This window comes from Heterocephalus glaber, unplaced genomic scaffold (assembly GCF_053883595.1).
Source record: "Heterocephalus glaber isolate CG9 unplaced genomic scaffold, H.glaber_assembly_v1.0 deba00001600, whole genome shotgun sequence".
Classification (NCBI taxonomy): Eukaryota; Metazoa; Chordata; class Mammalia; order Rodentia; family Bathyergidae; genus Heterocephalus; species Heterocephalus glaber.
The window spans coordinates 22747895-22761900 of record NW_028258372.1 but is presented as its reverse complement, the minus strand read 5'-3'; the positions used below and the strand labels follow the sequence as shown (position 1 = coordinate 22761900).

The 14006-nt window shown below is 37.3% G+C and overlaps 1 protein-coding gene across 1 annotated transcript in view; it reads right to left on the bottom strand.

The window, feature by feature from the left end:
- The window catches only part of Swt1 (SWT1 RNA endoribonuclease homolog), a 97016-nt gene that overhangs the window by 78228 nt on the left and 4782 nt on the right, over positions 1–14006 (bottom strand). Inside the window, 2 exon segments of the mRNA XM_087194432.1 lie at positions 1817–1875; positions 5334–5417. Coding sequence (XP_087050558.1) covers positions 1817–1875; positions 5334–5417 — 143 coding nt within the window.

Below are 14006 nucleotides of genomic sequence, written 5' to 3'. Positions count from 1 at the left end.
GGCAGGTGCAGCACCACTAAGCTAAATCCCCAGCCCTAAATTTCAACATACCCCTAGAATAATTTAAAATCTTAGTGTCCAAAAAATTCAATAGCATTACTTCTCCTTCCTTCCAAAGACTATACAGGTCTTTGGTGAGGGTTGGGGGGTACTCTATCAAACAAAAATCTATTTACATACACTATATCCTCTTATACATGGATGTAAGATATAGGGCTAAAAAAAGATCCCTTAAGCAAAAGATAACTAGTGAAAAGTTGTGCTTTAGAAAACTTTTAAGTTTATAAAACAATATAAAAGGCAATATAAATCTAGTTCAAAAAATTTAACAAAAGCTGGACATAGTGGCACAACCTGTAATCCCAGCACTAGGAAGGATGAGGCAGGAGGATCATTGTGAGTTCGAGCCCAGCCTGGCTTGCATAGTGAGTTCAAGGCCAGCCTGGACTATAAACAGAGACCCTGTTTCACAAAAAAGTTTTTATAATAGGCAATATTCAAACATAATATGAAACTTGGGATAAGACAAACTTCCAACAGATGATAGTAATATAGATAAGAAGTACCACACACACACACACGAAAAATGATTCAAAAGAAAAAAGAAAAGTTGAGAAAAGGTGGATTTCTGTTTGAATTAGCTTTGGCTTTTACCAGACATTAATTGAGATTGTTTGGGAAGCAGAATTTATATTTATATATTTAATGCCATTTTTTCCCAGCCCAGAGACTGTTAGCTCAGTGGCACCACACCTGCCTCAAAAGACCAAGGGTCCTGAGTTCAATCCCTAGTACTAAAAAATAATTAAATAGACAGATAGATAAATTGTTTTCCCATTACTCCCTATCTTCAGAGAAACCTTTACCTTACCAACTTTTGCCACACATTGTATTTTTTATACTTACTAAGTCCAATTAATAGCAAGAAATACCTTTTTTTTTTTTTGGTACCAGGGATCGAACTTGGGTCCTTGCGCTTGTGCAGCAGGCAGAGAAACCACTGAGCTAAATCCCCAGCCCAGCAAGAAATATCTTTATCACCAAATTCTCTGAAATTGTTATCCGAAGAATGAAGAAATTAGGAGGTGGGGAGGGGACGTAAAAAGAATTAAGATGTGTTATGTACATGTACCAACTCCCCATGATGAATATAACCATTACGTACTGCAAATATGTACAAATAAAATTTTTAAAAAACAAAAATAATTTCCATTATTTCTATGATCATTCCTCAAGTTCTCTAGTTATAATCAATTCTGGTTAAGTTTTTAGCCTTATCAATTCAGTATAGTTCATATTCTCTGTATATATAAAAATAATTTATCCTTTTTGGAGGGGGGGTTTTAAACAGGGTCTCTCGCTTTGAAGTGTAGGCTGGCCTTCAAGTCACTATGTAGCCCAGGCTGGCTTTGAACTCATGTTGATTCTCCTGCCTCTGATTCCCAAGTACTGGGATTACAGGCATGCACTACCACATCCAGCTGTTTATCCATAATTTTTAAACTACCTTTACAAACTCTCTATTAGTACCATATATGTAACAAAGCTATGTATCTTATAAACATGTGCCCAAAACAAATCAGTTGAGATTAAAATCTACATTATATTTTAGAATCATTTACACAATGATTTTGGTAGACTTTTTTGTTTCACTCAACTTGTTCATAAATGTATAATAATATTAAGAAAGTTTGGTAACCATAACCTGTGATATAAAAACAGTAATAATCAAAGTAAATAAAAGACTTGCCAAATCTGAGCATCACATAATTCTCAGCCAAAAAAGTAAAAAGATACCAAGAAAAGGGGAATTTACCTTTTACGTTCTTGTCTTCTTTTTGTATTATAGTACTGAATGTCTGTATGGTCTGATTTCTGAAATTTTAAAAAAAAATCTATTATTTAGAAAATATAAATTATGTACTAGTACTGCAGTTACAGGAAAAGAAGACTGAGAGAAATTTTTTCTACAGCTATGTTAGAAAATAGGATGATAATTTAATCTTCCCAATCCTCTTGAAGGATATATATTATTATCATCTTTCTTTACAGAAAATGTCCAAAACTTAAACAGTTAGGTATCTTTCTCATCACTACAGAACACATAAGAAGCAGTCATGATTTAAAACCAGATGTGTCTCATTCTCTTCACTCTACAATCCTATCTTTCTATGTACTCTGGGGATACAGAGCCAGGCACAAGAAAAATAAAAGAAACATACAGGACTTTTACAAATAACCTAACATAAAGAGCAGCAAGCAGAATAATACGTAGTCGGTAGGTGCTAAAAGAGTTTCAAACATTCAACCACCAAAAGATGGAAGGCGCCTAAGAAGAAAGGTAGACAGAATATATGCTGAAGATTGAAACATAATGAACAATACAAATTCAGCAGCGAGAAAATAAAGCAGCCTAGCCAGGGGTAGAGGGACTCTTTCAAGGAAGAAGGAAAAAAAGGATGGTTACGGTGGGACCAAATTTAAGAAAGCCCAAATAACTATAGTGAGTGAAAAATCTTTCCACAGGGAACAAATAGGATGAAAGCAGTACTTTAAGTCAGGCACTTTGGCACACACCTGTAATCCCAGCTACTCAGAAGACTGAGACAGAAGGACTGCAAGTCTGAGCCCAGCCTGGGCACCTTAGCAACTCAACCAGACCATGCCTCAAAATTTGAAAAAGGGCTAGGAATGTAGCTCAATGAGAAGGTTCTGGGTTCAATCCTCAGTACCACCAAAAAAAAAAAAGAACAAGACAGGGAAGAAGGCAGAAGAAAATGCTTTAAGATTATGGGCTGGGGGCATAGCTCAGTAGTAGAGCATATGCTTAGCATGCACAAGATCTTGGGTTCAATCCCCTGCCAGCATCAGAAAAAAAAAAAAAAAAAAAGACTGATAAAAACAATAAACTGCAAAAACAATTATAGTCATGTTATAACATTTCAATGACAGACTGCATATATGATGTGATCCCATAAGATTATAATCAAACTGGAACAACAATGCATAGCTGAGAAAAGACTAGGAGAAAAGGGGGCTGGGGATTTAGCTCAGTGGTTTCGCCGCCTGCTGCGCAAGCACAAGGACCCGAATTTGATCCCCGGTACCAAAAACAAAAACAAACAAGACTAGGAGAAAAGGAAATTACAGGAGAATAAAACAAACTCCCAAGAAAATATTTACTGAAGGATTTAGCAGAGGCTTTTGCAGATTTCAACAAGCTCCTTAAAATGTTTGAAAACATATATTCCAACAACAAAAGGTTTCCATTAATAGAGAGGGGTGTTCAGGGTGCCTTATCTGCTTACAAGCAAATCTGTGAAGAAGAAACCAACCAACCAAACAACCATGAATATATTTCTGAAAAGAGTGACACTCTTCAAACAAGCCTCAGAAGCTGAGGATATAGCTCAGTGGTACAGTGCATGCCTAGTGTGCATGAACCCTTGGGTTAGACACCCAAAAAGCCTTGTATTCCATAAGACAGTATTATCATAGATGACAGCTCCATGCATACTATTGTCCCTGAAGATCTTCCAGTGGGACAAGATGTGGATATGGAAGACAGTGATATTGATGATCCTGGCCCTATGTAGGATTAGGCCTTCGTGTAGTTTGTATCTGTGTATGTGTGTTTATCTGATTTTTAAACAAAAGTTAAAAAGTAAATAATCTGGGGGGCAGGGGGTACTGGGGATTGAACTCAAGACCTTACACTTGCGAGGCAGCTTGATGGCACCACTGAGCTAATCCCCGGCCCAAAAAGTAAACAATTTTAAAATAAAAAATTATAGAATAAGGACAAAAAAATTTATTTTTGTACAGTGTGCTTCCATTTTAAATAGAGTTAAAATTTTTTCAAAACGTGTTAAAGTTTGTAAATTTAAAAAGCTATAGTTAGCTAAGGTTGATTTAAGGTTAAAGAAAAAAATTTTAATAAATTTAGTGAAGCCTAAGTGTACCATGGTTATAGTATCTACAATAGTGTTCAGTAATGTCCTAGGTCTTTGCATTCCCTCATGACTTACTCGATGACTCACCTAGAGCAACTTTCAGTTCTACAATACAGGTGTACCATTTTTATCTTTTATCACATTTTTATTATACCTCTTCTATATTTTAATATATTTAGCTAAATAACTGAACCAAATATGTATTATAATTGTCTAGAGCATGGTGATCAACCTACAGCACGCATGCTACAGCAGGCTATTTATTATCATCGAAAGCTCTAAAAGATTCACCATCACTGGCCTAGAGTATTCAGTACAGTACCATGCCATAGTGTTAAGCAATAGGCAATACTGTATAGCCTAAATGTACAGTAGGCTATGCTATCCAGGTTTGTCTAAGTACACTGTACTGTTCACAAAACAAAATCACCTAAGAATACATTTCTCAGAATGTAACCCCATTGCTAAGCAATGCATCACTGTATATGACAACAAATTCTTAAAAAACAATTTTATATCCCTGGAACTTTTACTACTTTCCTTTTTACCCATCACAACTACATAGATATTCTGGATATACCCTTAACTTCAACATGAATACGGTTAAATATGTTACCAACCACCCAGAGACCACCTTAATATGTTTAATGTCCTGTCACTGTTTTTAATTATTAGTGTTAGATTAGAAATAACTCTTGACTTGGTTCAGTTGCTGTATACAATTTTACATCCTTGGACAAATCATTTGACCTTCTGAATCTCAACTTCTGAATGTGAACATGAAAATAATGTATCTGCCTTAACCACCTCAAAAAGAGATTGTGGGGGCTGGAGATTTGGCTCAGTGGTTTCGCCACCTGCTGTACAAGCACAAGGACCCAAGTTTGATCCCCGGTAACAACAACAAAAAAAAAAGATTGTAAAGACAAATACAACCACATATGTGAGAAGGCTGAAAAACAGTAAGTTTATACCTATGTTGTTCTAATCCCACATGATAGGGTCTACCACAAGAAATAAAGAACCTGATGCTTTCTGGTGAAAAGGAAGAATAAAACAAATATTGGGTTGTGTTTTTTTTTACTGGCTATCAAAACTAAATACAAGGGCCGAGGATTTAGCTTAGTGGCACCATGCCTGTCTCACAATCACAAAGTCCTGAGTTCAAATCCCTGGTACCAAAACAAAAAGTAAATAAAAAATATGGAAAAATGATGGAAATTTTATGTTATATATCTTCTGACTCAGGAGGCTGAAGCAGGACTGCATGAGCCAAAGAGTCTGAGGCTACTTTGGCAAACCTAGGAAGAACATAGCTTTCAAAAAAAAATAAATAACTTCAATATAAATTATTTTTAGTTATAATATCTAATCACTCACCAGTTTTCTCTTTTCTGATGAATCTGATCTTATAGAGTAGGCAGAGATAGCAGAACCTGATGAGGTTTTTTTCTCATTCTTGTCCTAAGAATGTCATGTGGGGTAAAAAAGAAAGGACAATAAAAGCACAAAATAAAGCAAAGTATGATAGAGGATTATTTCATTATTATAAATTGACATTCCCATTCAATCATGGGCTCCAAAGGAGAACAACATTTTACAATACATAAATTTGATAAGAAAAACAAAGAGTCAACTACAAGGAAGACTTAACTAGAAATAGAAAAGTCCTGGTGCTCATAAACTAGTGTAACAGCAGGAGACCAGTTGAGAGGATTTAATGGAGTGTGTTGTAAGGTAGCACTGCCATGGTGGGATTCAGTCTTCTACAAAGAAAAACCACATACCCTGTTATTTTTCAGTAAATCTTGAATCCAACACACAAAGGACAAAATTTCTTGGACTATTTACATTATACTGAAGACATACTAGATAGTAGGGAGAGGTTAATTTAAAAGAAAACAATAAGAGTCTCTAACTCCACATAGGTTAAAGTCTAGTGCAGGATTTTACAAGTAAACAATATAACATATGCCAGGTGATGCTTCTGAATAAAATAAAGCAGAGAAAGGGGACAAGAAGGTCTAGGAACTAAAAGTAAGATTTTCAATTTTTACCCAGAGCAGAGACACTTTCTAGAGAAAGTTTTCAATTCAAAAGCAATATGGCAAGGGTAAAGCCTTGGAAGTAGGGATGTACCTTGCTGGTTACAACCACAATAATAAGCCATGGGATGGAAGACCAAGAGAAGAGTGACAGCAGCTGAGATGGGAAAAACAGGAGACTTTGTGAGCCCAAGAAAACATATTACTTTGTGAAAGACCTTAGTTAGCAAGACAGACTCCATATTGCTGCTTGACCCACCTGTCTGCCCTTTAGATGAATCCAGAAGGAGGAAGCTTAAAAACCTCCTCCCCTTAGAAAGTCTCTTTAGAAATAACAATTAATCAACTATTGTTTTACAAATGTTCTAACAGCAGGACGTTCTGCTTCTGTACCTTTTGCTTGCTTTACTAGTTCTATCCTATAGGGGGCCCTAGGAACTATTGGCCTCAAAGGTGTATAAAACATGTTTGTCAGCTCCCAGTCGAGGCTCGAGTCCAATGCTCGGCTCAGGTCCCGGCCGGTAATAAACTCCTGTGTGGTTCTCTCTCACTGGGTGCAACACTCTGTATCCGAAAAGTTAATGCTCTGGATGACATGGAAAACCAGTAACTCATACGGAAGAAAGTGACAGGATTTTAATAGGATCAAAATGCTGCTGTTTTAAGAATAAGACCATGAGACCACTCCCACCGCAGAGGAGGCTTCCGGGCCACTGTACCACTGATACCAGCACAGAGGAGGTGAGCCCCATGGGTGCCGGCAGCACACACACACACACACACACACGCGCGCGCGCACGCGCGCGCATGTCAAAATGAGAAAACAGGTAAACAAGTCTCAAAAGCAGACTTCCAGATCACCTACAGCAACCCCAAAGGGAAACAAGATGGAACACTCAGATACTCAACCACCTGGACTCCCTGAACTGGCAACAAAAGAGGATCTGGAAAAAATGAAATCAGAAATAATTTCTCAGATAACAAGAGAAATTGTGCCCCTAGTGCAAGACATGATTAATAAATCTAGAGAGGAGCTCAGGAACATGATGGAATCCCAACATAGGAAACAAATGGAATCCAAAAAACAGATGCAAACAGATTTCCAGGAGATTAAAAACTCCACTGAAAGTCTACACAGCTGAATGAGCCAATGTGAGGACAGAATTTCAGACAAAGAAGATAAGATTGCAATTAGTGACCAGGAAAAGAAAAATTGCTTTAAAATTGTAACGGACCATGAGAAATCAATCCAGCAGTTGCTAGATGATGCAAAGAAGAATAACATAAGACTGACTGGAGTCAATGAAGAAACAGGAGAGAGTGCAGACAACATAAAAACACTGTTCACAGAAGTAATGGCAGAAAACTTCCCAAGCAGGGAAAAAGAAATTCACATACAGATAAGTGAGGCATATAGGATTCCAACTAGCCTTGATCAAAAAACATCTACACATAGGCATATAATTGCTAAGATTTCAGAAACCAAACAGAAGAACAAAGTTCTACAAGCAGTGAGAGAAAAGAAACAAATCACATACAAAGGAAAGTCCATGAGAATCACAGCTGACTTCTCAACATAAACCCTCAAGGCAAGAAAAGCTTGAAGAGATGTATTCCAAGCCCTAATGGAAAACAGCTTCCAAGCCAGAATGATGTACCCTGCAAAACTATCTTTCAAAATTGATGGAGAAATAAGATACTTTCATGACAAAGAGCATCTTAGGAACTTCATGAATACCAAACCAGCACTCCAAAAAATTTTAGACAATATCCTAGGAACAGACAATGAGGATCACAACCCCAGGAAGCACAGCAAAATAAATCCGTTGGGCACAACAAGAACTTAAATGCAAAGGGGGAGAATCCAACAAAAAAAAATAAGTAATGACAATGATATTGACTGATGTATTGACAATGTATTGACTAATAAGTATCAGTTATAACCATCAGTGTTAGTGGTCTCAATTCACCAATCAAAAGAAATAGAGTGGCAGGATGGGTCAAGAAGTAAGATCCAACAATATGCTGCATAAAAGAAACACATTTAATTCAAAACGAAACTCAGAGACTGAAAGTTAAAGGGTGGAAAACAATATTCCATGTGACAGGAACCTGTAAAAAAGCAGGAGTAGCTATCCTCTTTGCAGATCAAGTGGATTTCAAACCCACACTGATTAACAGAGACAAAGAAGAACACTACATCCTTGTAAAGGGAACAATCGAAGAGGAAGAGATAACAGTAATAAATATTTATGCAACAAACACTAATGTGCCCAACTATATAAAACAAATACTAATGGACATAAAAAGTCATATATGCACCAATCCAATAGTAGTGGGGACCTCAATACCCCACTGTCACAAATAGATAGATCAACTAGACAAAAAATAAGTAATGAAATACTAGAACTCAATCAAACTCTTGAACAAATGAACAGATGTTTACAGAGTGTTCCACCCCACCAAATCAGAATACACATTCTTTGCAGCTGTACATGGGTCGTTCTCCAAAACAGATCACATACTCATTCACAGAACATGTTTTAGTAAGCAGAGGAGCTGATGTTATCTACTGTATATTATCAGACAATAGTGAGATGAAATTGGAGATCAATAGCAAAAGAAACTAAAAAAATTTCACAAACAGATGCAAACTGAACAACACACTTCTAAATAACAAATGGGTAACAGGAAATTAAAGAAGAAATCAGACAGTTCCTTCAATTAAATGACAATGACAATACAACATATCGGAATCTATGGGACACAATGGAAGCTGTCTTATGAAGGAAATTCATAGCAGTGAATACTCATATTAGGAAAACAAGAGACAGCCCAATTAAACAACCTGATGCTGAACCTCAAGCTTCTACAACAAAAAGAGCAGGACAAACTCAAAGCTTATACAAGGGAGGAAATTATAAAAATCAGAGAACACATCAATTCAATGGAGACTAAGAGAACGATACAAAAAAATCACCGAATCCAAGAGTTGGTTCTTCGCAAGAATAAAAAAAATTGACAAACTCTTAGCCAACCTTACAAGAAAAGGAAAGAAAAGTCCAAAATCCCTGCAATTAGGAATGAAAAGAGTGAAATTACAATGCACCCAGCAGAAATCCAGAGGATCATCAATACATACTTCAAGAACCTCTACAACAATACCATGGAAAACACAAAAGAAACAGACAGATTCCTAGATACATATGAATTACCAAAGTTGAACAAAGACCTAAAAATTCTAAATGACCCAATATCAATCAATGAAATTGAAAAAGTAATTAAAAACATACCAACTCAGAAAAGCCTAGGTTCTGATGGCTTCACTGCTGAATTCTACAAGACATTTAGAGGGGAACTACTGCCACTACTGTTTAAGCTCTTCAATGAAAGTGAAAGGGAAGCAATACTCCCGAATTCATTCCTGGAAGCAAGCATCATCTTGATCCCCAGAGCAGGAAAGACCCAACCGAAAAAGAGAACTATAGGGGCCGCAGATTTAGCTCAGTGGTTTCACTACCTGCTGTGCAAGCGCAAGGACCCAAGTTCGATCCCCGGTACAAAAAAAAAAGAGACAGAACTACAGGCCAATCTCACTAATGAACAAAAAGATACTGGCAAATAGAATGCAGAAGATCATCAAGAAGATCATACACCCTGATCAAGTGGGATTCATCCCAGGGATGCAGGGATGGTTCAACATATGCAAATCAATCAATGTAATACACTACATCAGTACAGCCAAGGACAAAAACCATATGATCATCTCAATAGATGGAGAAAAAGCATGTGACAAAATCCAACATGCATTTATGATAAAAACCCTACAAGAAATTGGAATAGACAAGTCTCTGCCTCAATCTGATAAAAGCCATCTATGAAAAACCAGCAGCCAATATCATACTAATGGTCAAAAACTGAAATCCTTCACACTAAAATCAGGAACAAGACAAGGATGTCCACTATCACCACTCCTGTTCAACATAGTTTTGGAAACATTAGCCAAGGCAATTAGACAAGAGAAAGAAATAAAAGGAATAAAGATAGGAAATGAAGAAGTCAAATTGTCATTATTTGCAGATGACATGATACTCTATATAGAAGACCCCAAGAACTCCACCAAAAGTCTTCTAGGCTTAATAACCAAATTCAGTCAAGTAACTGGATACAAGGTCAACACACAAAAATCAATAGCTTTCCTCTACACCAATGACAGACTCACTGAGACAGAAATAGTGCAAACAATTCCTTTCACAATAGCATCCAAAAAACTGAAATACCTAGGAATCAACCTAACAAAAGAAATCAAAGACCTCTTTTCTGAAATCTATAGCACTCTGAAAAGAGAGATTGAAGATGATATCAGAAAATGGAAAGACATCCCCTGCTCCTGCGTAGAAAGAATCAATATAGTGAAAACAGCCATACTTCCAAAACTACTATATAGATTCAATGTAATTCCAATTGAGATCCCAGCAGCATACCTCATGGACCTTGAGAAAACAATCCAAACATTCATTTGGAACAAGAAGAGACCCAGAATAGCAAAAGCAATTCTAGGTAACAGAGACATGGCAGGAGGTATCACAACCAACTTGAAACTATACTACAAAGCTAATGTGATAAAAACAGCATGGTACTGGCAAAGAAACAGACCTGAGGACCAGTGGAACAGATTAGAAGATGCAGAAACAACTCCAGATACACTCGGCCACCTCATCTTCGACAAAGGAGCCAAATACCCTTACTGGAGGAAAGATAGCCTCTTTAATAAATAGTACTGGAAAAACTGGGTTTCAACTTGCCAAAGATTAAAACTAGACCTATATCTCTCACCGTGCACTAAACTAAAATTGAAATGGATGAAAGATCTAAATAGTAAAACAGAAACACTGAATTGGCTGGAAGAGAGGTTAGGAAGAACTGCTGAAGACATTGGTGTAGGACAAGATTTTATGAACAAAACCTCAGTTGCCCGTGAACTAGCACAAACAATCAACAAGTGGGATCTCTTCTCATTAAAAAGCTTCTCCATGATGAAAACAACACTGAGATTCCACCTCACCCCACAAAGAATGGCTGCTATGAAGAAATCAACCAATAACAAATGCTGGTGAAGGTGTGGAGAGAAAGGAACCCTTCTCCATTGTTGGTGCGAGTCCAGACTGGTGCAACCACTGTGGAAATCTGTATGGAGATACCTCAAAGAACTAGGACTAGAGGTCCCATTTGACCCAGCTATTCCCCTACTGGGTATCTTCCCCAAAGAATTAAAAGAATCATACCACAGCGATATATGTGCACCCATGTTCATAGCACAATTTGTGTTCTTTGTCCATCACCTTTTATACTTTTGTCAGTCATTATCTCATCCCTAGTGGTCTTTGTTAAGTAAATAAAGTTCCAATTCCTGGTTAATGGTTAGACACAGGTGGTTTCTGTCACTGATTACAGTCCTAAACACATGACAGTTAAGGCACATACATCACAGGTTCGTTCAAGAATTCCCACTTTGTTCTTCGGAGCTAGGATGTTATCTATAGTGGAGCTACAGATCAAAGCAGGTATATAACCTTCGCTTTAAACAACAAAAGCAAGGGGCTAACGCAAACTTTTAAAGGAATATACTACCTATTTTGCTTCCACAACTACTTGAATAGCTAATCTACTAACCTTACTTTAAAACTTTTCCCTATCAACTGAAAGTGTACATAAGGACTAAAAGATATAATAGATAATGTGAAATAGAAAGAAAAGTGGCAAAGGTGAAGGGGAAGTGGGAGGGGTAGGGGAAAGGAAAGAAGGGAATGGAATATGAAAAAATGAAAAACTGGAAACAAAGTCTTTGTAAACAGGGAGGGATGGAGGGGTTGAATGGAGGGTAGTGGAAAGGGGAAAAATAAGAACCAAGAGAGATTATGTAAAGGTGCAGATTTCCAATGATGAATGTCATTATATTGTATACCTAAAATGTACCAATAAAATAAAATTTAGAAAAAAAAAAGAATAAGACCATTAGGAAGCAAAAGCAGAGGCAGGGAGATCAATTTAGAAACCACTGGAATAATGAAGGAAAACTGATTGCTTGGATCATGGTGATAGTAATAAAGGAAGTAAAGTCTGAATTTATTATAAAGAAAAAGCTGACCTGATGGGAGGCCACCCTGAGCAAGCTGCAAATTTACTAACTAGCTTTTCATATTAAACATCTGAGTCTGCCTATTAGCCCACAGTGGCTTGCCTGAAGAGCCAGCAGTTGGTGTGTGGGAATGGAACAACTCTCCATGCCACTGATCACATTGGAGGTCTCAATGATCCGTGACACTGTGACATCTTGGATGGCAAGACAATATTGTAGCTAAGGGCAACGTGACTTGTACACACAACTTCTATAGAAGCTAAAATTAATCTATGAGAAAAAACAAATTTCTCATTAATCAAAGATCATTCATTATCTGTTCCTGCTAGAATGTTTTGTTCCTTTGTTGCTAGGACTCTGCTCATTCCACTGTTCCCTCTACTGCTCTTTATCTCTCCAAGAAGCTGTGTTCAATAAATCGTGGCAAGCTTCACGAGGCAGTGTCTTAGCCTGATAAGAGCTTTGACCATCCTGGGCCCCCTTTATGCAGTAAAGATTTTGTCTTGTCTTTTGTTATCCTGCCACCGTACCCTTGATCAGATGGTTGAGGGTCTGATCAACCTCCAATACTAATTGAATTTGCTGACAGACTGGATATAGGCAGGGGATGATCACAGCATTTTGGACTCAGCTACAAAAGAATGGAACTGTGGACTGGGGATCTAGCTCAGTGGCACCACACCTGCCTCGCAGGCGCAAGGTCCTGAGTTCGATCCCTGATACCAAAAAAAAAAAAAAAATGGAACTGTAATTTAGTAAATTGAGAAAACCACCTGGGCCCTTGGCAAGTTAAATTTTAAGAAGATGGAGAGGAACAAGCACAGGACTCTGAGAAGCAGTCACCAGTGAGGAGGCAAATCAGGAGTACAGTATTTCAAAAGCTACACGAAGTAAATGTGTCAAGAACAAGACATAATCCCTTTGAGGCACTGACCTCCCAGCTACCTATGTACTTTGAAATTACAAAAATCTCTATTGTCTTTTTTCTTTAGCCCTCGCCGTACCTTTTTGTCCCCCTTTCTAGGCAGCTGGGGATTGATTGCCCTTCAACAAAATGGGGGAGGGGTATAATTTAAGCAAGCAAGAGTACTGTATGCCCATGACCCAGGGTCCCCATTCCATTTATCACTACACTTAGAAGACCAGATTCTTAATCAGAAAATAAATAAGCAAGGAACAAACACCACAAAGAGCAATGACATCTTTAACCCTTCATCCAGCCCATAAGAAAGTCTTATGAACTACCCTGCTACCACAGAAAGCACTTCTTCAATAAATATTCATTCACCTTTGCCAGATTAATATCTCACTTTGGACAGTGAAATAACATAAACATTGTCTAATCCTGACAATGAACTATACAGATTTATTCAGAGAGTATATAATAAAAATGATTACAGAGGTTTTTGTTTGCTTTGATTACATCAATCACAGTACAGTCTTGCTTCCTGGAAACAGTATCTACTCAATTAACAAGATATCCTAAATTTCATCTACCAAAATAATTCTTTTTTTTTTTTTTGGTATCAAGGATCGAACTCAGGACCTTGTGCTTGTGAGGCAGGCGGCAGAAGCACTGAGCTAAATCCCCAGCCCTACCAAAATAATTCTTAAAGGCAGTATGCTGAGAACAACAGAGAAAGAAATATGGTAACCATGTCTCTGTTACCATTAGCCCCACCCATCCCCAATAGCATTGGCCATTCAGCTTAATAAGAGTACAATTTTAGCTAACATTGAAGAAATTGAAAAGGGAGAAAATATGAAAAATAGTCTAATGGTGAGTAACTAAGAATGGAAGGATTTAGGGGACTTAGGAAAACTACTTTTGTCTAAATTATTACTTTCTGTAGAAATAAAGACTGAAAT